Genomic DNA, 24,103 nt, shown 5'->3' with positions numbered 1-24,103 from the left:
GGCCCTCACCAGTCCCCGCCCAGCCGACCGCCATTACCCGGGCGGCCACTCCAGATCCTATACAGGAAAACGAAATACACAGTGGGTGTTTTGGAAGGGGGGCGGGGAATTGAGGGTCTCCGGTAAGCGAAAGGGGAAAGGAAGGAATCGATTCATATCAAACTCTCTCTCCGCCCTCCTGAGCTTCACCCCTTCGTCCGACTCTTTACTCGCCTCCAGGCGGGCTTGCAGGAGAGAAAGGGGACTACCCGCTGAGAAGCGAGAGAGAAGGAGCTAGACCCAGCGCGGGTCCCCGCCATCCTCCAAACACAGGTCCTAGGGCGCAGCTACTCTTATTCCATCCCATTCAGATCCAAGCTGTGTCCTCTTGCCCTCGCTAGACATCATTTCCTTCTGCCCTCCAGCGTTCTGCTTCTTTCCCAAAGACAAAAGATTGGTTTTTAGACTCAATTTCCACATCTCTATAATGGGAATGGCATTGATGTGTAATAACATCGCTTGTATGAGAAACAAGCCCCGCGCAAACAAGGGGAGGAAGGAAGAGGGAGTGCTGGAATAAGAAAAAGGGCCCTGGAATAGGGCCCTCATAATATGTGGGTAGATTTCCTAATTGGTACGTTGGTCACACAGAGCTTTGGAATAGGTAAATAGTTTAGAAAATAATCACTGGAAAAGGTACAGTCATTCTCAGATGCTGGCGAAAGGTGCGCTCTGTGCATCTTTCTGTGCAGATCACTGCTCTCGCCGGTGGGGGCGGGAGGGCTCCCACAGACAGGCTCCAAGCACAAGCTAACCTTCTGAACGGGGCCCTGCACCGCAGTAACCTGGTGAACCCACACACACATGCTTACTTTGCATTCAGAAAAGCTGACTTTTGGTCACTGTGAGAGCAGATTGTGAAATGGCCCCTGTGACACTCCCAGCCTAGTGTCAGGTGCAGTGAGTGGAATCCCATTTCATCAGTGGCAATCCGGTTTTGCAATAGCCCTCAAGGCCCATCTTGGAGAAATCTTCCTTTTTGTGACAGTTTAGGAATTCTCCCTGGGGAAAAAGGACCTTGATTTGTAAGTGAATTCACAATGCTTTTTCATATCAGTTTGGGAGGGAGGATACAGAAGCTGTGTCATGCTCAGAGATAAGTTTGTCTCTGGTATAGGGTCCTCCTTTAGGGTTGGATGAATAAATGCAGAAATAAAGGCGCCTGCATAGCTCAGTCATTTGAGCATCTGACTCATGATTTCAGCTTAAGTCATGATCTCATGGTTCATGGGATTGAGTTTACAGTGCAAAGCCTGCTTGGGATTCTCTCCCTCCCTCTTTCTGCCCCTCTCCTGCTCATGCGCTCTCTTGCTCGCTCTCTAAGTAAATAAAATATTTTAAAACATTTTAAAAAATAAATGCAGAAATAAATGAATGGGTGAAAAACAGGATGCCTATATAAGCCAGTAGTTCTGTGCATCAGAATCACCTGCAGGGCTTATTAAAACACAGATTTGTGGCCTCACCCCAGAGTTTATCATTGAGTCTGTCTGGGAGGGGCCTGAGACTTTGCATTTCTAACAAGTTCCAGGTCAGGTTGCTAGTCCTAGAAGCATACTCTGAAAACCACTGGCATAAGCAAGCCATCAGCCGAGACTCCCTTAGGGTATGGTTGTTGTGGCTGCAAACTTTCAACCTGATCCTGCCAAATAGCTCACAGGTACACTCTAAAATGAACCCCCTGGCTTGGGGCTCAGGAGGGCTATGGGTGGGTTTCACACTTTGCTTCCCAGCAAACTTTCCTCAGTAGTGTTACACAATTAGATTTGAGAGTTAGAGGGGTGTGTATGTGTGCACATCTGTGCTGCTGCCCTGACAGGTACTGCTGTCCGTTTCGACAAAATAAATGCAGAAATAAATGAATGGGTGAAAAACAGGATGCCCAGTGCTGACTGCTGACCTTCTCCAGGGTCCCTCTTTTTTGACTGCTTTCTTAAACCTTGGGAGTTTTCTTATCCAGCAAGAAGCTGCAAACACCTTTGATCTCAGGTCTCAGCCAATTCTTTCCTGGCATTTGGTGACATCTAGTGGCTAACTGGAGAATCTTTGCTCATACTTCTAGAATCTTCCGGAAAATTAACTGAGCAGCCTGGAAAGCAAAAACACCTACTTGTGAACCCCCTGGGAAAGGCTTCCTGAAGGAGCTTAGGAGGACGAGGTAATGACTGTCTCTGTATGACATGAGTCAAAATGGATTTCTTGCTCTCAGCAACTGTTAGAGAAATTAGAAGTCATCAAAGAATTCACCTCTCACTGTATCCTCAGTGTGAATGATTTTGTAGAAATGATACTCAATAAAAAGTGTCCTTGAATAAAATTGTCAGGTAATACCAATTTGGTGTTTGCTTCCCATCTCAGAGCATTTCTCTGGGCCCCAAGCTACAAGCAGAGCAAGGATAACAATCCATTTACAGGCTGGTCAAGAGATCAAAAAAGACTTGTAGTTCAGGTTCCACTGGTAGTGAGATGAGGGCATCCAGGCCTGAAGGTCATTGAGAAATCTAATTGTTAACAGCTACTACATATGCAGAAATGTAAGATAGCCTCTGGTGTCACAGGCATTTGAAGTCCTCACAGGAGGTGCAAGATGTATTAAAATACAGGCAATCTGTATTTTAATAGAAAGTTTAAATTACTCTCATAGGAGTATAAGAGGAGACAATCAGGAATCATGAAGGAACCTGCTTCTTAAAGCTGCTGTTTTAGGGCCCTTAGCCATTAGAGAGCTGTGATGTGTCACAAAATGTGGTCATGAGACCAGAAGCATCAGCAGATTCTTAAGCACCACCCCAGAATTACCAAATCTCAGAAACTCTAAGAGGAAGGCCCAGTAATCAATGTATTAACAAGCCCTGCAGAGGATTTTGGTGCATGCTAAAAGTTTGAGAACCAATGGTTAAGAACAAGTTTTAAATGCTCCAAAAAACCTTAAAGGTGTCTAGAGATGCTATTTTTCTTTAATTTTTTTTTAGTGTTTATTTACTTTTGAGAGAGAGACAGAGCATAAGCGGAGGAGGGGCAGAGAGGGACGACGACACAGGATCTGAAGCAGGCTCAAGGTTCTGAGCTGTCAGCAGAGCCTGCTGCGGGGCTCAAACTCACGGTCTGCGAGATCACAGCCTGAGCTGAAGACGGATGCTTAACTGAGCCAGCCAGGCATCTCTAGAGATACTATTAATAAATTCATGGAGGAGACTGAATTATTTCTATAACATAGGCTTAATTCTTTTTTAAAACATATATATTGGCGTGCCTGGGTGGCTCAGTCGGTTAAGCCTCCAACTTTGGCTCAGGTCATGAATTCGCGGTTTGTGAGTTCGAGCCCCAGGTTGGGCTCTGTGCTGACAGCTCAGAGCCTGGAACTTGCTTCGGATTCTGGCTCCCTCTCTGTTCCTTCCCTGCTCGAGATCTCTGTCTCTTGCACTCTTTCAAAATTAAATATTTAAAGGGGGGTGATGGGCATGAAGGAAGGCATTTGTGGGGATGAGCACTGGGTGATATATGGAAACCAACTTGACAATAAACTATTTAAAAAATTTTTTTAAATAAATGAAACATATATAGGTCTTAGATTTTCCATTTATGATTTAAAAAAAGGAAGGGGGTTTATTTGCTTTTACTTCTTGGATTTTGGAGAATGCTGTCTTGATAGTTTCCAGAGTAGATCCATAGTCCATATGGAGGTGAGTCCTTTAGAAACAGAAAAATACTCTAATTCACCATTAATTAAATAGAAATTAAAACAGCAATAGGAGGGGCACCTGGGTGGCTCAGTCAGTTAAGCATCCGACTTTGGCTCAGGTCATGATCTCAGTTCATGAGTTGGAGCCCTGCATCGGGCTCACTGCTGTCAGCGCAGAGCCTGCATCAGATCCTCAGTCTCCTTCTCTTTGTCCCTCCCCCACTTGCACTCTCTCAAATATAAAACTTAACACTCCTGGTACAAACACAAAGTACCATAATCTTTCTGATAATGCAAATCAAAAGCCTTAAAAATGTTTGTACGTTTGACTCAGCAATTCCACTTCTAGGAATATCTCCTAGAAATGGTTAGTAATATATATAACAATGTATGTATAAAGATGCTAATGTAAGTTTATAAAAATTTAAAAATTAGAAACAATTTAAATTTCAAGTGCATAAGACTTGTATAAAAGAAAAATTTCATATGATAGAGAATTAAAAAAAAATCAAGCTGGGGGCACCCGGCTGGCTCAGTCAGAGGCCATGTGACTCTTCACATTGGGGCCATGAGTTCAAGCCCCACTTTGGGTATAGAGAATATTTAAATAAAAAAAATTTTTTAATCAAGCTGTACAAGATTTTTCCAGTTTTTAAAAGGAAGATTTATTTAACAAGTTTCACTTAGTACAATACATCTAATGGAAATCACAATACAAGGAAAGATTTAAATCAAAGCCTCAAAATCTCATACAAACAACATGACCAAACTCCTAAAGTATTGGTATTACATCTCAAAATTGTCCCAGATCTTTAAAAAAAAAAGTAAAAGTGTACACTCACGTGCCTTACAGCATATTAAACCAAAAAGCTAGAATTAACAAACATGCCAAATGTCTTCACTTTGAATCGTAGACACAGCTCCTATATTTGAATTTTACAGAAAAGCATGTTTCTCAACATGCATCAAAATTTTCAGTGTATTGTGGTATAAGAGCAACATTTAACATAAGTGAAACTGCTTTAACCTAAATACGCTTACTGCTTAGGTACACTCCTACAACATAACTAACTTGAGGAAAGCTGAAAGTTGTTTTTAACAGTTATGGTCAATACTGAACGTTGTTATTACATCCTAGGTGAATGCTTCAGTGTTCAAAATTACTGAGCTTGAAGTTTTAAAACCTTGACTTCCACTTTACAGTAAGCATGAATCACAAGCCTGTAATGCAAAACTGTTAAACTTAATTTTTGTTTTCTTAAAAAAAAAGAAAGAAAAAAAGAAAGAAAAGAAAAAGAAAGAAAGATCTGTCCAAGAGTGATCAGAATCAATATTTCCCAATTACCAATCACACTGGATATGCTAGACATCCCTCCCATTCTACAACTCCCATAAATGCACAGCTTTTATTTCTATAACAGCTGTTTAGTGTTTCTTCTTTACTTAAGCAAGGTTTGACTGATAGTCACTGGAGTTTTCCTGCAGAACTTGGTCATATCCACTCATACTGCTCTGACCACCATAACCACCTCCATAGCCACCACTTAGCTGTTGGCTAGTAGGACCCCCATAACTAGACTGGTTGGATAAGCCCATCCCTCCCATCATTTGACTACCATAAGCACCACCACTTGCCCCCGCTGTAGAATTCAAAAAGAGTTCTACATAGCTGTGATCATAAGCACCCCCACTCGTTCCTGCGGTAGAATTTAAGAAGAGCTCCACATATCTGTGTTGCATATTAGCCTTGTCTTTTGCCATAGCTGCTACAGCATCTTCATGAGTAGCAAATTCAACATCTGCCTCACCAGTAACTCGGCCATCGGGTCCAATTTCAATGTGCACTCTCATAGGGTTAAGAGGTGAGAAAAAATTGTAAATATCATTCTCAGTGGCTCTGTAAGGTAATCCCCTCATGTGTACACAGTGCCCTGTGGTGCTCTGGAAACTGGACCCACCATCTCCGTATCTATGATCAGACATCCCTGAAAAACAGTAATTGAGGTCTCTTCCAAATCTATCAGACCCAAAGCCATACCCATCATTATAGCCACCATAGTCATCATAGCCTCCATACCCTCCACCATAGGCACCACGTCTCATCCTTTCAAACCCAGCCCCTCTGCCAATGCTATTATACCCTCTGCCAGCCCCCGGCCTATCATAGGGACCTGGCCGCTGCATAGCCATGAGCTTTCGAGGGGGATCGTAGTGGGTTCGGACTTCAGCTCTGCTACTCTTGAAAATTTCAATGTACCTGTGCCCTATTCTTTCCTTGTGTTTCTTTAAGGCCTTTTCAGCTATCTCCTGTGAAGCAAATTGCACAAAGGCCTCCCCTGTGCTCCTCCCCTGAAAGTCCACCGGCAGTGTCATCCCATTTGGCACAATTTCCAACCCTGAAAAAAACTGAACAATCTCTTCCTTGCTACAGCCAAATGGGAGTCCTCTAAGCCGGACGAAGCCATCGTTGGCAGTATCAGGACTATTCGGACCTGTATGCTTCAACACCCAATCCATTTCAACACTGTTGGACTTGAATACTTCAACATATCTGTGTCCCATGGTTTCTCTGTCCTTCTTCAAAGCCAATTTCACTTCATCTTCAGATTCAAGTTCGACAAATGCTTCACCACTTGGTCTGCCTTCTCTGGTGTAGATGAAACGAATACCTGATGTGCCATTTTGGATTTTACAATCAGAGAAGAAGCGCATCACTTCATCAGCTGAGCAGGACCAGGGTAGGCCCCTGACCTTCACCACGAACCCCTCCCTGCCTTCCGTGCTCAGCATCATGGTGACTGTTGGGATCTTGGTGGCAAGCTTGGCTCAATATGATTTTGATGTAGCTGAAAAAAATTAGAAGATTATTGTCATGGAGAAATGTTCACAATACAGTAAGAGAAAAAAGCAAACTAATATAAAACTCAATTACACTGATAGACTTTTTTCTAAAACATTTGTATAAATAAAAAGAATGCACCAAATTGTTATTTCATTCATCCAATGATTATTTACTTGATACCTATTTATTTGTTGGATACCATTAATAGTGGTTCTTTCTGGGCAGTAGGATTATAGGAACTTTTTATTTAAAAAAACTATTTTCTTTGGGCATTTCTGTATGTTCTAAGTTTTCTACATTCTATATATATTAACATCATAGTCAGAAAATAAAAGGTATAAAAAATTAACAGCAACAATATTAGAAGATGTGAACAAATACAAGATGGCTATACCTGATTATATAAAAATGAAAAACTTAATTACATCAAAGGTAAAATAAAACAGAATTAAAAGACAAACAATACACTTTGAGAAGATACTTACACCAATACATGAATATCCTTATTATATAAAGAATTCATGCCAATTAATAAAATCAGGGAAATATTAAGGCCTAAGAGATAAATGGAAAAAAGACATTATGGGTAATTCACACATTCATTTTATATTTTTCAATTGCCAAATCCAGTACTTGGCTTCAGGATACAAAAATCAGTAAGCCCAGAAAGGTTTTATGGTCCTACAGTGGCATTATACATCTTTACTAAAGACAAAAGGGCAAATAAACATTATCCATGCTATGACAGAATCCTGTTCAGTGTAAAAAGATACATAAAGCAGGCACAGCTTGGTCAATTCTAACAGTTGGCACAGAATTGTTAAATAAAACAGACTAACCAGTTCATGGATCCATAAATGAATTTTAAAAGTTACGATGGAGCATAAAAATAGGATGAGGCCAGGCAAGACATTAAGGCTGAAGGCAGAAAACATATCTTAAAGGCATTATTTGATGGACAAATAAGAAAGACCTTCAAAAGGTTTTAAAAAGGAGAGTGAGGGGAGGGAAAGGAAGGGGAGTGACATCACCAAAGCCCTTTCAAACAGATCACCCTGGCAACAGTGTGGAACTCAAACAGAGGCGGTTGGGGTGGCACTAGCAGGATCAGTTAGAACCCCAGTCACTTGGAGGCATAAGGGATTCACCTAATACAGCAGCACTTTTAAAAAAGAGATGAGGGAGGTGATCTATGCATTCAAAGCAGTGGACAGGACTTGGTAACAGATTAAATACAGGGAGATGTGAGGATACAGGAGAGTTGTTTGGGAAATGTTCAAACCTCATCAATCATCAGAAATGCAAGTTAAAGCCAGAATTAATCAACATTTTTCACCCACCAAGACAGTGAAAATTAAACAGTGAGGGTAAGTCAGTGGTAATATTCAGGGTCTGCAAACATTCCTGAGGAGTGAAAAGTATACACAGTATTTCTGGAAAGCAACTTGGAAACATGTATCACACCTTTTGATACAGTAAGTCCACTTCAGAGTATGTGCCCTAAAGAGATGATCTGAAATTTCAGACAAAGATTTATGGAGCTACATATTCTTCAGAAGGTACTTTATTAAGAAAGAATATTACACACTTAATTTTAAAATTATACAAATATTTAATAACATGAGGAACTACATAATGCCATACTCTAAAGCAAACCAAGTCACAGCTGCTTTATAATCTCAACTATGTAAAAATATATATGTGTTCATATATCCTTTGACCATGCTAAAATTCCTTCCAGGAACCTGGTCAACAGAAATACTCACAAATGTTCACTGCAGCACTGTTAGTAATGGCAGAAAATTAGAAACCTAACTATTCATCAACAGGGGAATGGCTGAATGAATTACAGTATATACTTTATCCTTAAAATGAAATCCTATGCAGCTGTTAAGAAAAAACTACTTCTGACCTACTAAGATTTTCAAAATGTATTAAATAAAAGAATATGCATAGGATGATCCTACCTACTTGAAAATATAAGCATGCAGGTATGTATGTATGTAAATGCACAGAAGATCTGAAAGCATAAAATACAAATCTGTTTTTTGAGAAAATAAGAACTGGAGGTTAGAGTGAAGTAGTTTTTCAGTTTTTACCCAATATACTTCTGTATAGTTTTAATTTTTAAAAATCACTGTAATTGGGGGGCGCTGGGGTGCCTCAGTCGGTTGGGTATCCGACTTCGGCTCAGGTCATGATTTCATGGTTCATGGGTTCAAGCCCCGCGTCAGGCTCTGTACTGACAGCCAGCTCGGAGCCTGGAGCCTGTTTCGGATTCTGTGTCTTCCTCTCTCTCTCTGACCCTCCTCTGCTCATGCTGTCTCTCTCTCAGAAATAAGTTAAAAAAAAAACATTAAAATATATACATATATAAATAAAAATCACTGTAATTGGAACAAAAAATGTTAGAAAAATATATATACTTAAAGAATATGTCGAGTGTTAATAGGGATTGCTCTCAGTGGCTGGTTTATGGCTTTTTCAATGTTATTTTTTCAACCTCTTGTGCATTCGTAATTTTCTGTAGAGATTAATTTTACTTCAGCAAAAAAATCTAAGTGTTTGCTCTTCTGGGATTTGTTATAGCAAAATTATAAAATTTCCTAATTTTGTATATGTGGATGCCTCATCTGACATGGTCTGGGAACACTGGGCCTCTTGGGAAGAAAGTACAAAGTGTAATAACTGCCATAAAACTACACTGATGATTCAACAAACATTTACTAATTGCCTATCGTATGCCTGGCACACTGCATCTGCAAATAATAGTCTCCCTATAAACTATCTTTAGGTTTGAGTGACATACTTAGGGACTGTTTTTTCTGCATGCCTTATCTCTTGGTTGTCCAATCCCATTTCATGTCCCTGCAGAACTCTAGACATTAATATCCCTCTGTAGTGGCAGGGAGATTCCACTTCATTAGCGTACCTCCTGGGAAGGCCACCAGGACTCTGTTGCTGAAGCAGGAACCAGGATTCCATTTGTGGGTTAAGAAATTGTGTATTTATATGTGTGTTATACACATACTTTTTATACACCCAAACGCTGAGTTTCCTGGTGATGAATTATGTGTATTTTTTTTTAATTTATAGCATACGGTCACTTTCTGAAGGTCCAAAACTGAACATTTAGATTGTTGTTTTAAGGAGAAAAATGAAAGGTATTTAAATATTCAATTCAGTAAAAACATCTATTGGGCGCCTCTGTCATGCATACAGCATTTGCCTAGATGTGACTCTACAGATAGAATTCACTTGGTGCCTCCCCCTACAGACAATCAGTAGGGACTGAGTGCCTGAATGGATGGACCAGCACTCTGGCCACTGGTCTGAATTATTTATTTTTCCTAATCCAGGGACGTGGTTTTCAAGAGTTTTCACCTCACGGTTTCTCGTAAGGGTCCCCTGAGAGCCACCCAGACAGACAGATTTATAAAAACACAGACACTCACGAACGTCCACCATTTCCCCACCAGGCACAGTAAAGGCGGCTTCCAGGCACTGAGATGGGGGGAGGGGGGGCGGGGGAGGGGAAACCAGGGAACGAAAAAGGCGGAGGTGGCCCGCGGATCCTGCTTTGGTCTTCATCATCACCACCCTCGGGTCCCCAGTTCCCACCCACACACCAACCTCTAATGATACCGGACAATTTTCCTCCTTCTTCCCTCAAACGGCTATAGCGAGACGGTAGACGACGACCAGAACTACTTCTGCTCACGTAAGCGAGTGATCACGTGATCGCCTACGTCATGTGAGATCTCGGTCACGTGAGCAACTCTCGGCTTAAACTCGGGATCTCTAAAGTGCCGCACTTCCTTCTGGTATGGAAATAGGGCGGGCCAATATCAAGAAACGAAGAGTGTTACTGGTTGTGGTGCGTCTTACGTGACTGATCATTGGCCCGCCTCTGAGGATAACCGTCTCAGTTGCCCGAGAAACAATGACGTCATTATTTAATAACTCACCAGTGATTGGTCTGCCCCTAAGGTTAAGCTTAAAAACCCGGGTTACCGAAGGAAATTTGTACTGCTTTACAGTGGCGATGAAGCGGGAGAACAGAATCCAGCAGCCGAGCTTCCTGCTGGCGCTTCGTTTCCTGGCCCTGGTTCTCTGGAGCTTCCCTGGGGCCAGGGCCCTGGACAATGGATTGGCGATGACCCCTACCATGGGCTGGCTACACTGGGAGCGCTTCATGTGCAATGTTGACTGCCAAGAAGAGCCAGATTCCTGTATCAGGTATCAAATATATTGAGTACCCCCTTGCGTTCGCCTTTCCATGTGCTTGTCTCTCTTTGGCGAGATGGAAGGTCTCAGAGGGAATATTTGAGCCCGAGTGAGAGCTCCCTTACGGCGGCTGTGTTGTTGTTTTTATCTCCAGCAAGCTTCCCTGTATGGGAACTAGCCCTAAACTTGTGCCGCGTGACCCCTCCTGTGGTGGGAGTCGGATCAGCAGCCTCTGCTTCTCATGTCTCTGTGCCTCATCACCCAACTAGAGACTATCCTTTCACCATCCAGTTCTGTTCTGATCCTTCTTCTGAACTGCCGCTCTTCCTCTGCCAGGTACTAGTAGTGAGCACAGCTGGTGCGAGTAGGCGAGACAGATGACTAACACGTGCACCTTCTCCTTTTCTGTGTCAGGAGTAAATTGGCTGTAATGGAGGGAGTTTAGAGGAACCGTGGAGTATTAGACCTCCTCATCCCCTCGCCCTAGAATGTGGGATCCGGCTGGAAGGTTGACCTGGAGGAACTTTATAAAGGTTTCACCCACTATCCGAAAGTAAAGTGTTCGTAAGCCTCAATGACTTAAAGTAATGAAGCAATTACCATTCGTTTATATGGAAAATTTTTTGAGCGTTCCCAAACCCAAAAGATAACCTCTATTGGCTTTGATGCACAAAATAACTGGAGATAAATTACAGATACTCACACAGTTCAAAGCTATGGTGGCTTGATACTGAGTGCAGTTACCATCATATATTTCTTTTTGTCTTTTCCTTTTTCCCAAGTACTGATTGTCTTATTTTTATATCTGATAATAAAATTATGCATGATCATTGAAAAAAAAATGTAGATAGTAGAGTATAATGAAAATATAAGTTTTCCTGGTACGGAACAAGCGCTTTACAAATGCAAATTGTATGTATGTACCATAATTTATTTAAGAAATCTCCTGTTGAGAGCTATTCAAGCTCTTCAATTTTTTTATTGTGAAGCTGTGTTAACCATTTCTGTACATCATAAGATTCTTTCCTTAGCCTGTACCAGGATAGCCGAGTGGTTAAGGCATTGGACTTAAGATTCTTTCCTTAGAAAAGTAATTACTGGCTTCAAATGTATGCCCATTTTGTTACATACCAAACTATCATCCCCAGAAGTTTAATAAATGCACATTCCCAAGAACAGCGTATGATGAATGTTTATTTCCCCACACTGTGTCCAACACTCCATTTTTGTCATTTTTTAAAAAATATTCCCGGGGCGCCTGGGTGGCTCAGTTGGTTGAGCTTTTGACCTCAGCTCAGGTCAAGATCTCGTGGTTCGTGGGTTTGAGCCCTGCATAGGGCTCTGTTCTGACATCTTACTCAGAGGGTGGAGCCTGCTTGGGATTCTGTGTATCCTTCTCTCTCTCTGCCCCTCCCCTGTTTGCACTGTCTCTCAAAAATAAATTAATGTAAAAAAATTTTTTTAAAAAAACATTGCCAATCTGGTAGGTATTTTTATTTCCATGGACTGTTTTTTTAATTGAAATATTTTGGGTTTGGCTTTGGGGTTTTGTGTGTGTTTGGTCTGTCAATACATTATGAATATGGTGGTAGTTCTGGCTTATGTTGTTTTGTTATGAATGTATCAAACATCAATTTTTTCTTTTATGATTTCTGGCTCTGGTATCATGCAGAGAAAGTCTTTACCTACCTGGACATAATATAATCACCTACTTTTTCTATAGTATTTTTAATGGATTTTTAAAATATTTAAATCTTTAATCCATCTGGACCCTATTTTCCACCTACTTTTTCTAGTAGTATTTTTAATGGATTTTTAAAATATTTAAATCTTTAATCCATCTGGACCCTATTTTCCTATAATGAATGCCACATTTAATATACAGTAAATTCCATGGTACCGGATGGCTGGAAGGATCTCTTTCTGAACTTTGCCTTTAAGTCCATTGGTTTGTGTATTCTAATGCTACTGGTACTATGCCAGCTTCATTTATCATTTGTAGAATGTTCACGTGTTTAATCTCTTAAGTGAACTTTTGAATCATGTTGCCAAGCTCCTTAAGTTTTTGAGGTTTGTTCAGAGTTTATTAAATTTATAAAGGTGTGTTTTAAAATTGAGTTTTCTTATCCCAGGGCAAAATAAACATCTCTCCACTTAAATCATTTGAGACATCATTCTTTTATTCATATGGATCCTGCACATGTGCTAATTTTATTTCTAGGTATTTTAGGTTTTTCTGTTGGTTTTTTTTTTTTTTTGGTTGCTCTTGTCAATGGCATCTTTTTCTCCAATAGGTTATTTTTAATATCTGAGGACACTGTTGATTATATTAACTTTGTATTTTCATACTTTACTTGAACTTTATTCTTAGTTCTAAGTGTGTTTTTTTAGAGAGAGCTAGCAGGGAGGGGCAGAGAAAGACACAGAGAATCCGTAGCACACTCTGCTCCGGGCTTGTCAACAGAGCCCAATGAGAGGCTCAAACTCCTAAACTGTGAGATCATGACCTGAGCTGAAATCAGGAGCCTGGCACTTAACCGACTGAGCCACCCACGTGCCCCTTTTCTTAGTTCTAATAGCCTTTTCAATTTCATGTATTTCTCATTCCTAATTGTTTGAAGTTCTTAGGGTGAAAGTACTTGGGCGAGGGAGGAGGAAAAAACACAGTAGATTTTACCTTGCACTGATTGTGATTACTACTGAACTATAATTGGGTTGAAAAAAAATTCAAAACCCTAAGATGCCTAATCATTTGTTTAGTGAATTGCAGTGATTCTTGCCTTTTCTCTTTCAGCGAGAAGCTCTTCATGCAGATGGCAGAACTCATGGACTCAGATGGCTGGAAGGATGTAGGTTATGAGTACCTCTGCATTGATGACTGTTGGATGGCCCCCAAAAGAGATTCAGAAGGCAGACTTCAGGCAGACCCTAAACGTTTTCCTAGTGGGATCCAAGGCCTTGCTAATTATGTGAGTTTATAGATAATTCTTTCATTAAGGAGACTGAAAGCACTTCTGTACTGAAACTTGTTCAGAAAGAATTAGAAAGTAAAATAGCTGCCATCATGTGACTATCAAATTGTAAGGGTTATCAGGTGAAATTTTCATTCCATCAGCAGATCCTTGTTTTGCAATAGCTCTTGAGGCCTATCTTGAAGAAGTTCTCCTTTTGCCAAAACCACTGAATTCTCTAGGAGGAAAAAGGAACTTGGTTGTTTTTTTGTTTTTTTTTAACGTTTATTTATTGAGACAGAAACAGAGCATGAGTGTGGGAGGGGCAGAGAGACAGGGAGACACAGAATCTGAAGCAGGCTCCAGCACAGAGCCTGCGGGGGGTGGGGGGGGTGGGGGGGCTCAGACCCACAAACCATGAGATCATGACCTGAGCCAAAATTGGAGGCTTAACTGACTGAGCCACCCAGGCACCCCGGAACTTGGTTCTTGACATGTGTGTATATATTTCCATGTAAGCTTTAAGGAGCTATTTCAATTGTACTATAAACTAGAATTTTATAAGATAGAAGGAATATATTCTGGAAATTAAGGTATAATAGAGTTATAGATAGATTTATTCAGTACTGTTCAATAGTGAAGCTCAATTCCAAATACAACAAAGACAAATGGGGTTCTATAGTCTGTGAGCAGACTTGAGGGGGTCAGTGGATGGAAAATTACCAAGAGGAGATGTTGGAAGCTGTTGCTGAACTCATAAGTTGAGAAAAAACTCCTTGTGAGGTTAAGGTAAGTTTGCAAGGACTCTTACCACCATCAAATGGTGACCAGTATCCACCCCGCTCAATTGTTTCTGCTTGAGCACTAACCCTCAAGGCACCTTGTTGATTTGGTATTCAGAGTGACTCATTCTAGCCTTGATATGCTGATTTTACTTTGTGAAGGAACTTACCATAGGAACTTCTTCTTTTGTGGTTATGGGAGCAACATTGTGTTCCTGAAAGGCCCCTTTTTCTTAATACCTCCCATTAAGCGATAAACAGGCTATTGACCCCTACTCACAAAGAACTAACTTTTGCCTTTACTATGCTAATGCCAATTCTGGGCTGTTCCCCATACACCTATGCATATCAATGTTCTGGAAAGTTTTTACTGATAAATTCTTTCATCACCTGAATGCCACTTCTGTGCCATCCCCCAAACATTAAATCATAAAATAAAGTTGAGTCTCAGACAGTGCGGAGAGGCCTGGCTGGCGACCAGAAAGAATCTCCTGCCTCTCTCCTCCCTCCCTCACCAACACCATCCATCCTTCAGGGATACCTGGACCGGCCGGAGCTGGACTCCAGCAAGGAGACATGAAGGGCAAGAGCATTCTTGCGTAAGGCAGGCCAAGGACTTAGACATCAAGGGTGAGGGATGAGGAACTTGATCAGATATCAAGGGTAGGGGAATGACTTAGCAGGATTCTTGCTGAAACAACATAGGCCTACTTGAGAAGAGGGCACAGAGGAGCCTAAGGTATGGTCATGGTGAGAGTGTCCAGATAACTGTATCATTGCCCTAGAAATGTAACTTTTAGGATCCCATCAGAGAGAGATTAGACTGATAGCTATCCCTTTAGCTCTGTGATATAGATTACATATATAGGTTTGAACTCAGCAGAATTGGAGATGTTGTCTCCCAACTAACTCACCTGGATAAGTTTGGGGGCTCGTAAAAAAAAAAAAAAAAGCCCCTGATACATAGTGAAGTATACTTGTCTCTGCCCCCAGTCTACAGTGATTCTCTCTGCTTCATAATTGCCCTTCTATTGTGGTGATCCTTTTCTCTCATTTCAGGTCCATAGCAAAGGACTGAAGCTAGGAATTTATGCAGATGTTGGAAATAAAACCTGTGCAGGCTTCCCTGGGAGTTTTGGATACTATGACATTGATGCCAAGACCTTTGCTGACTGGGGAGTTGATCTGCTAAAATTTGATGGTTGTCACTGTGACAGCATTGAACATTTGGAAAATGGTGTGTTTCATTCCATGAGCAAAGGGAGGAACTTGGAGGTCAGGGCAACTGGAATATCCAAAGAGCTAATCTTCACATTTTAAATGCTCAGCCACAATACTGGAAGTAATTATTCTCAATGTGCAGAGCTCCTACAGCTCTTCTTCTTTCAGTTTGTCCATGCATTCATTCATGCATGCAGGTAAAATCCATGCATGCCTAATCATGGCTAATATTGTATACATTTCGTTCAAGAGGGCTCTGAATTCATTACAAATACTACTACTCTCCATAACATCACTTGGGGGAAAGCATCCAGAATGTCAGTCACAAGAGAGAAGAACGTCTTCATTCCTGCCTTTCCTCAGTATACGCACCATCCATACTACCACCTCAGAACAATCCCAAAGTCTGGGAGGTTCTAAACAGAATTTTAATCACAGAGCAGCCACCTGTCTCTGCTGTTGGTTTAAAATATAACCACAGCCGTTCCAGGCAGCCTTTTTTTATTTATTTCAGGCAGCCTCCTTTTTAAAAAAAAACAGTGCCAGCTGGAAATTCCTTCCTTGCCCTTATTTTACCCCTTGTTTTCTCATACAGGTTATAAGCACATGTCCTTGGCTCTGAACAGGACTGGCAGAAGCATTGTGTATTCCTGTGAGTGGCCCCTTTATATGTGGCATTTTCGTAAGGTGAGCTAGTGAGCCCAGAATGCAATAGAGCCTTGCCAATAGATTTTCAGAACTTAAAAACAAAGGAGATAAAGGGTCTCCTTCAAAGTGCACCCTTACTTAACAGTCTTATCCTACCATCTCTCTCAGGATCCACCACTTCTCACCATCTCCACTGCTGTAATTGGAGTCTAAGCTACCACTCCTGGGAAATCAGTCCTCTTTGATTCTTCCCTTTGCCTCACAGTTCACAATCTGTCCACCAGCAATCCTATCAGTAGTGTCTACAAAATACATTCTAACCAGCCCACTTTCTAGCTCTGTTGCGTCCACCCTGGTCCTCCAGGCCACCATCATCACTACCCAGACTGCATCATCAGCCTGGTCCGCTTCTAAGCAGCACCAGAGTGATCTTATTAAAATGTAAATCAGCACTCCCCTGCTTAAAACCCTTAACTGGCTTCCCATTGCACTTGAAATAAAATCAGACTGTATTGATCTGGCCCTATCCTGTCTCCAACCTCCCATCAGTCTTTCCATGACTGTACTGGGCTTTCCTCCTGTCCCTCAAACACCCGAGTCTACTTCTGCTTCAAGGACTCTATACTTGTATTTTGCTTTCTGCCTGGTACATTCTTTCTCCAAGATTTTTAAATTGCTGGCTCCTTCTTAACATTAAAGTCTCAAACCAAATGGCACATATTCAGACATGCCTTCTTTAAAATAGCCCTCTATCCATTTATTCTTTATCACCTTGATCTGCTGAATTTCCTTTTAAGAGCTTAGCACTGTATGGAATTATTCGTTGACTGGGTTATTGTCTGTCTTCCCCACTAGAATGTAAGCTCCAGGAGGGCAGGGACCTTGTCTGACTTTATCACTGTATCCCTAGTTCATGGTAAGTGTTGAATAATTACTTATGGAATGAATCCCTGTTCTTCTAATCCTGCAAAATACTCTCTCCCCTCTTTCAACATCATAAACCTCTGATATTCTGCCTCCCTATCTACAAACTTTTATTCATTCCTTTAACAAATTATATGCCTAGGATTCAGATTGTCTAATCCTGAGCTTGTATGGCCTATGTAATTGTACAGCTTTTTACTTATAAAGATCATTTTAGTTATTTCTGATTACAAAAGTGATATATGTCCATTTTAGGAAAGTGTGAAAATATGGTAAGTTGTGAAAAAAATTAAAAGCTTTCCATAATGCCAGTACTTACTTACCATTTAGTGTATTTCCAGTATAAAGTGTTAAAGCCATTTTAAGTAGGGATTTTAAGTTATATGTCCTGTTTCTGAAGCAAACTTATTACAAATAAAATTCCATTATAATAGGGATTTAGCTCTCCTCATAGAGACCTTTAATCTGTAAACTAAAGGCCAGAGGTGCCTCCTTTAAACTTGACTGTTTTCATCTTGCAAGAATATTAGAAGTAAACAGAAGAGTTATGTTTATTTTCATAGCCCAATTACACAGAAATCCGACAGTATTGCAATCACTGGAGAAATTTTGATGATATTTATGATTCTTGGCAAAGTATAAAGAATATCTTGGACTGGACATCTTCTAACCAGAAGAGAATTGTTGATATCGCAGGACCAGGGGGTTGGAATGACCCAGATATGGTAAGAATCTGAGCCCTCCTTGTTCAATCCCCTGCAGTGGGCCTGTTGCCTACTTGACTTTCAAGGTAAATCAGGTTAAGTTCCTGGAAGCAGGCCTTACCTGAGAGTACTACTCAGAGCAGGTTGCCATAGAAAGTGGCTTTTCTGTGTCTAGATAAAACTTTAAAAATGTTTTATTTTCATATTTAAATTCTTGTTCTCTTCTTTGTCCCAGTTAGTGATCGGTAACTTTGGCCTTAGCTGGGATCAGCAGGTAACTCAGATGGCCCTGTGGGCTATTATGGCAGCTCCATTACTCATGTCCAATGACCTCCGTCACATCAGCCCTCAGGCCAAAGCCCTCCTTCAGGATAAGGATGTAATTGCCATCAACCAAGACCCCTTAGGCAAGCAGGGGTACCGGCTTAGAAAGGTATAGTAAATAATCTTCTATGGGAGAAAATAGGAATTGGCCAGGTTCATATTCTCTTGCCTTCTAGTTTACAGTTCATCCAAATGTCTATTTTGTGTTTAAAGACGGAATGGCTTTATGCCTAAGTGCCATGTCTGTCCTGGGCCTAAATCTGTTACTTAAGAGGATGTGTACTGACCTTTTGAGAATATTTGCTTTTAATCTTCATATTATAATCAGCAATGGGGCTTTTTTCCCCTAACCTTTATTTCTAAAACATGCTATAGGATTTTAAGTTTTCCTAGAAGTGCTCAATAGTTCTGACTGAGTAATCAGTAATTGCCACTACTAACAAGGCAGCTTATTGCTAGTTACCAAACTTCTCACCCGTATTTTCTTGGCTTACTTTTCAGGAAGACAATATTGAGGTGTGGGAACGCCCACTCTCAGACTTAGCTTGGGCTGTGGCAATGGTAAACCTGCAGGAGATCGGTGGACCTCGTTTTTATACCATCTCTATGGTTTCCCTGGGACAAGGGATGGCCTGTATTCCTGACTGCATAATCACACAGCTCCTGCCTGTGAAGAGGAAACTTGGGTTTTATCAGTGGACTTCAGATTTAAAAATTCAGATAAATCCCACAGGCACGGTTTTACTTCGGCTGGCAGCAAACTAGACCACATTACAAAGCTTTCTTTTAAATGTCTATCTTGTTGCCAAAGTGACTACCCCACTGGTGTCTCCCTTTTTCTTCCATTCCCATTTAAGCCATCATTTCCTTCAATAAAATTTTCCAGTGGAGTATTAAAAAAAACAACTTCCAAATGCATCTTTAAAGAACATTTTGGGTAAGAGCTTTTGAAACAAATGTTTACAGATAAGAAGTAATGCCTGCAATTTATTGGGCACACTGTATGTGCCAGGCACTGTTGCAGATGCATAAAGTACATGGACTCCTTTTAATCCTCACCAACAACCCTAAGTCAGGTACTTACCCAGTATAAACTGCACCCAGGATTTCAGCCCAAGACTTAACCCTTGCACTAGTACCTGATGAGGCGCTTGGAAAAAACCACACCACTTAGGTTTCCAAATTCCAAGGTGGTTTGCAGGCTAGATCCAACAAATGCAGATGGCTTACTTTCACCAGCAATAGTTGATACATTGTGACCTAAAATACCAGACCTCTAGCCAGAACACCCTCTCCCCTTTGAGGCAGTGACCTTTAGACTAGGGTATGTGGGAGTGGATCATTTGAAAGGAATTTACAGCCATTACAATTCCCTCCCTTTCCTACAATTCATTTGCCTGAGGACCAATCGGTAATCAAAGATGCTTCTGCTGCTTTGAGCCAGCCTCATTCACCTCCCCTTTTAACAATCCCCCTTCCCCCACGACTAAGGATATGCAGTTCAGCCATCCAGAATGCACAACAGCACAAAACAGGGCACAAAAGGCCCACAAAGTGTGCGTTAACAATTCCTTTCTTTGCCTGTGAGGTTATTACCAATTATTTTCAATAATCATCAGTTGCTAAGACTATCAAGCTCTTATTCACCTATGGAAACAAAGTAACCTGTAAGAAAACTACTCCATCTCATTGAGATGTACTTAGTTACCAAAATGTATTGTTTATATACTTGTCTCCAGTTTTGCCACAAAAGTATGAAAAGCTGATCAGAAAGAATCAAGTATACAATAGTATACAAAGAGGAAAAAGAATGTGATACTTGCAACTGTTAAGACATCTTTAAGAACTGACAGATACTTCTGTTAAATTCCACTGAGCAGCTTAACTCACTAGAAACTATCTTCTGCAGGGGTTTCAACAGGACAAGTTTGAGCAATGTTATGAAAGTCTGAGGACAGAATACATAGTATGCTATGCCTAGAAAACTGCCTAATTCCCTCATTAAATGAAGTAGCAAGGGTATATGAGAAATTATCTCACTCTTGGTAAAACTTACATTTGCTGTGTACATAATTATTACTGATCTCACCATGTTAGTGAATGCAGATCTCCACTTATGTCCCATGGTAACCAACTACCTTTGCTTAACAGCAAAAGGAATCCCATGATTGACATGAAAATTGGAAAACCGCAATGTCTGATGAGACTTCAACCAGTTTAGATTCAATCCAAAATGAGCACAGTACCCAAAAGAACCATCAAGCATAAATTTCCCCAAAAAGGAAATTTTATTGAGGGCACTAGTTTATTTCACTCAAAGGACCAACTGTAACCAAATGAAGTGAACATAACCTCAAGATTTTATTGTCTTCATAATGTAACAAAATACGAAGCTTAGAACTGGATCACTTGGCCCTGTAATGGAACAGAAAAGTTAATTTTTTCATGTTGCAAAGAACCTTTACTCCATCTAGCACAGTCTGTCCCAAAAAGGATCACCATCTTTTATTGGATCATCCTTTTATTAAGTCAGTTTTCATTATCCTTCTACTACTACTCATACCAAACCAACATCAAAAACCTTATATGTTCAGCTAATGGATCTAGTTATTTAAGAGGATTGCCCCATTCTTGATTCCACAATAAGTGGGGGAGAAATGTTCACCTCTCCCAGTAAAAAAGATTGCACCCTCCACCTGCAATTTTACCTTTCTCTTCTTATCTCCTCCCAGTTCAAAATGCTTGCATCTCTTAATAGCCAGCATTCTCTTAGATCTGCAGTTGGGCTCAACACATTCAAGCCTCAGCACAATCTTCTTTGTAGTCTTAGCCTGGAAAAAATTAAGTCACACCATTCATAAATCACTTGAGAAAATCTTTCTTCAAAAATAGCACTCTTTGGTTAACGACTACTTAAAGGAAAGCTTTTTCAAATAACAGAATTGTGACAATTGTCTTTAGCTATAGGAAGAAAACAGAAATGTGGAAATGAGCAGATTTAAGAAGAAATTTAACAGCAAAGGTAGGTTAACTAATTGCCATCAAACCCTCCATCAAACATTTCAAAGAGCTTATGATACGATACCACCTTTGACCTGTGGACTTTCACCAGCTTTATATAGTTGTACTCCACACCACACAACCAAAAATGAGTCAACCAAGTGCACTAAAACCAACTTTCTCATTTAATTGTTACTTAAGATCTATTAAGGGGCGCCTGGGTGGCTCAGTTGGTTGAGTGTCCGACTTTGGCTCAGGTCCTTATCTCAAGGTTCGTGGGTTCGAGCCCCACATCGGGCTCTGTGCTGACAGCTAGCTCAGAGCCTGGAGCCTGCTTCAGATTCTGTATCCCTCTCTCTGACCCTCCCCTGTTCATGCTGTCTCTTTCTCTCTCTCAGATATAAATAAAACATTAAAAAAAGTTTTTTAATAAAAAATAATTTTTTAAAGATCTATTAATTCTCTGGAAACTACCTAAAACTATGTATACAATTTATGTGCATTCAACTGTATTATTTAACTCAAGGAGCACTAATAAACTTTTCAAGCCCACTCCTATAACCAGAATTCTACTGCTACCAGTTCACAGTTCACAACAACAACAAAAAAAGCCCACCAAAACCTAGGCAGAATCTCCCCACCTTCTAAACAAATTATCTGAATATGAAAGGCTATCAGGTATTCCTTTTACCACCCTGAGATCAAACCATTTACAGCACTTAAAGGAACACAAAAGTTATTCCTTGGTATTTTCTGGAACTACGCTGAAAGAGCAAAGCACCAAAAGAAATCCAGTGTTGATAAGAATGCTGCTCCAGGGGCACCTGGGTGGCTCAGTTGATTAAGCATCCGACTTCGGCTCAGGTCATGATTTCAGGGTTCATGGGTTTGAGCCCTGCATCAGGCTCTGTGCTGACAGCTAGCTCAGAGCCTGGAACCTGCTTCAGATTCTGTATCTCCCTCTCTCTCTGACCCTCCCCTGCTCACACTGTCTCTCTCTCAGAAACAAATAAAAAAAAGCATTTAAAAAAAAAAAAAAAAGAATGCTGCTCCAGGCACTGCATACTTTAAGGGCAGCCAATCACCTGAGGCAGAAAAGAAACTCATTTGGCCTAGATGAGAATGACAAGAGAATTCAGGAGACCAGTGGAAAGCCTAAACGATGATTTTAAAGAGCTCTACAACTTCATGAGAGACATAGCTGACTGCAGGCTTCTGAGCTGAAAAGCAAAGTAAGCGAGCAATTCTTACTGTAAGCAAAGGCTGAGGATTCACTAAAGCAGGACAGATAGGAAACAGGGCAAAGGAAGATTTACTGATGTACTCAGACTTCAGTCTTTAGGAAGTCAGGGCACAATCATTTACTTGACGTTTGCCTCTCCAATAAGGAAAGGACAAAAACATAAAACACTGAGATGATACAGTATTGTAGAATATGGTCAGGCCTGGGTTGCACTCCCAGCTCCACTGCCTAATGGACAGGTCACTGCAGGTTAACAGAAAGAACTTCATTGACACATTACCTGTTTTGGAGAAGTCTGAGCCAGAGAAAAATGCAATGTTTTTACCACAGTAAATGGGCAGCACGTCAAACAGTAATTACTACTAACCTTTTTTCGGAAAATCGGCTTCGTTTGTCCCCCATAGCCACTCTGCTTCCTGTCATAACGCCGCTTTCCTGGGAGGATAAAGTTATTTGTTATGGTATACCAAAGATAATCACAACTGCCACATGGTAAAATCTTCTTACAGGTTTTATCTTGGTTTTTCCAGAAATATCAATACTCAAATTAGGTAGAGGGCGCACGGGACTGCTTATTATACTACTATACAAATGACGCGTTAAAACCCAATTACGTACAGACTGTCTTACCCTGGGCATAAAGAGAATCTTTGCCTTTCTTGTACTGTGTCACTTTGTGGGGTTGGTGCTTGCCACACTTCTTGCAGAAAGTCCGGCGGGTTTTAGGAACGTTCACCTAGTAAATACACAGTTCAGAACGAGCAGGGTTATCAGATAAAATTGCACAATGCCTTAACCGACCCAGCTGTGAAGCTAAGACATCCCATGAGGGCTCGACTCTCAAGATTCCTCGCTGTACACAACACTCAACAAGAAGATGGTACAGCCGCATGTGCTTCCAGTACAGCAGCCTCCGTTGAGCCCCAAAGTCAGCACATGTCCTCCATCCCCGGCTAACTCTCTCTTTGATCCCATCGCTTCATTTCCTGGCCCTGAAGCCCAGTGCCTTCGGGGTCGACCCCGGCAACACTTGGTTTCTTTGGTACGAGTCCATGCATGGGCCTAGCGTCATCCTGGGACAGCACTGTCAAAGAGGATATGAAGATTAAACTGGATGTTACCGGACCCCTCCCCAACGTCCTACCATGGCTGCGAGAAGGCTAGCGGCACGGAAAGGAAGAGGGCGAGCCGGAAACGGAAGTATATAGGAGGTTTCTGGTCGCTCTTGCTCATAGGAGTTGGGGAGAATGACCATAGAGTCTAAGCCTCTGTGAGCACCTCCCCCTGGCGGCTGAGATGACCCGCTTCGTAGCCGCGGGTGGGAGTTTAAGGAAGCGTTCGGCCTGAGGCGGATCCTTATCTCCGACTTCCTCAGACCCTCCAGCTTTGCAACGTTTCCTCACTTCACCACTTTCGGTGGACTCCGCTAGGTAGCAGCATTAAATGAAGGAAGCAGTGCTCGTTCTAAACCACTGGGCTTCCTTGTCCAACTATCTCCGAGGGAAGCGAGGACTAG

The 24,103-nt window shown here is 41.2% G+C and overlaps 3 protein-coding genes across 4 annotated transcripts; 1 reads left to right on the top strand and 2 right to left on the bottom strand.

The window, feature by feature from the left end:
* Positions 1–4,361: 4,361 nt before the first annotated feature.
* Positions 4,362–10,294, bottom strand: HNRNPH2 (heterogeneous nuclear ribonucleoprotein H2). The gene is made up of 2 exons (XM_039218088.1): positions 10,197–10,294; positions 4,362–6,567 (listed from the first exon to the last, which is right to left on the bottom strand). The coding sequence occupies exon 2, from the start codon at positions 6,512–6,514 to the stop codon at positions 5,165–5,167; it is 1,350 nt and encodes a 449-aa protein (XP_039074019.1). The 5' UTR covers positions 6,515–6,567; positions 10,197–10,294; the 3' UTR covers positions 4,362–5,164.
* Positions 10,295–10,491: 197 nt separating this feature from the next.
* On the top strand, positions 10,492–19,238 carry GLA (galactosidase alpha). 2 transcript variants are annotated; one of them, XM_039218087.1, is made up of 7 exons: positions 10,492–10,802; positions 13,585–13,639; positions 15,583–15,760; positions 16,340–16,431; positions 17,880–18,041; positions 18,256–18,453; positions 18,846–19,238. In XM_039218087.1, the coding sequence occupies exons 1-7, from the start codon at positions 10,507–10,509 to the stop codon at positions 19,107–19,109; spliced, it is 1,245 nt and encodes a 414-aa protein (XP_039074018.1). In that variant the 5' UTR covers positions 10,492–10,506; the 3' UTR covers positions 19,110–19,238. The 2 variants fall into 2 exon arrangements, with proteins under 2 accessions (XP_039074018.1, XP_039074017.1); XM_039218086.1 differs by having other exon boundaries at positions 13,585–13,759.
* A 1,379-nt stretch (positions 19,239–20,617) lies between these two features.
* LOC120220883 (60S ribosomal protein L36a-like) lies at positions 20,618–23,842 on the bottom strand. Its single transcript, XM_039218089.1, has 5 exons — positions 23,732–23,842; positions 23,218–23,323; positions 22,955–23,022; positions 21,053–21,175; positions 20,618–20,759 (listed from the first exon to the last, which is right to left on the bottom strand). Exons 1-5 carry the CDS (start codon positions 23,840–23,842, stop codon positions 20,739–20,741), a joined length of 429 nt encoding a protein of 142 aa, XP_039074020.1. The 3' UTR covers positions 20,618–20,738.
* Positions 23,843–24,103: the final 261 nt, after the last annotated feature.

This window comes from Hyaena hyaena, unplaced genomic scaffold (assembly GCF_003009895.1).
Source record: "Hyaena hyaena isolate Hyena2069 unplaced genomic scaffold, ASM300989v1 scaffold_744, whole genome shotgun sequence".
Taxonomy (NCBI): Eukaryota; Metazoa; Chordata; class Mammalia; order Carnivora; family Hyaenidae; genus Hyaena; species Hyaena hyaena.
Note: the sequence above shows the minus strand (reverse complement) of the source record. Positions and strands in the feature narration are given on the sequence as shown.

Bases quoted from the DNA above. Each gene is read 5' to 3' on its own strand.
- HNRNPH2 (XM_039218088.1), bottom strand. From the start codon at position 6,514: ATGATGCTGAGCACGGAAGGCAGGGAGGGGTTCGTGGTGAAGGTCAGG.
- GLA (XM_039218086.1), top strand. From the start codon at position 10,507: ATGACGTCATTATTTAATAACTCACCAGTGATTGGTCTGCCCCTAAGG. The intron at 10,803-13,584 runs GTATCAAATATA...TTTCTCTTTCAG, and splicing joins GAGCCAGATTCCTGTATCAG to CGAGAAGCTCTTCATGCAGA. The intron at 13,760-15,582 runs GTGAGTTTATAG...CTCTCATTTCAG, and splicing joins TCCAAGGCCTTGCTAATTAT to GTCCATAGCAAAGGACTGAA.
- LOC120220883 (XM_039218089.1), bottom strand. From the start codon at position 23,842: ATGGTCATTCTCCCCAACTCCTATGAGCAAGAGCGACCAGAAACCTCC. The intron at 23,324-23,731 runs GTAGGACGTTGG...TGTATTTACTAG, and splicing joins CTAGCCTTCTCGCAGCCATG to GTGAACGTTCCTAAAACCCG. The intron at 23,023-23,217 runs GTAAGACAGTCT...TTATCCTCCCAG, and splicing joins AGATTCTCTTTATGCCCAGG to GAAAGCGGCGTTATGACAGG.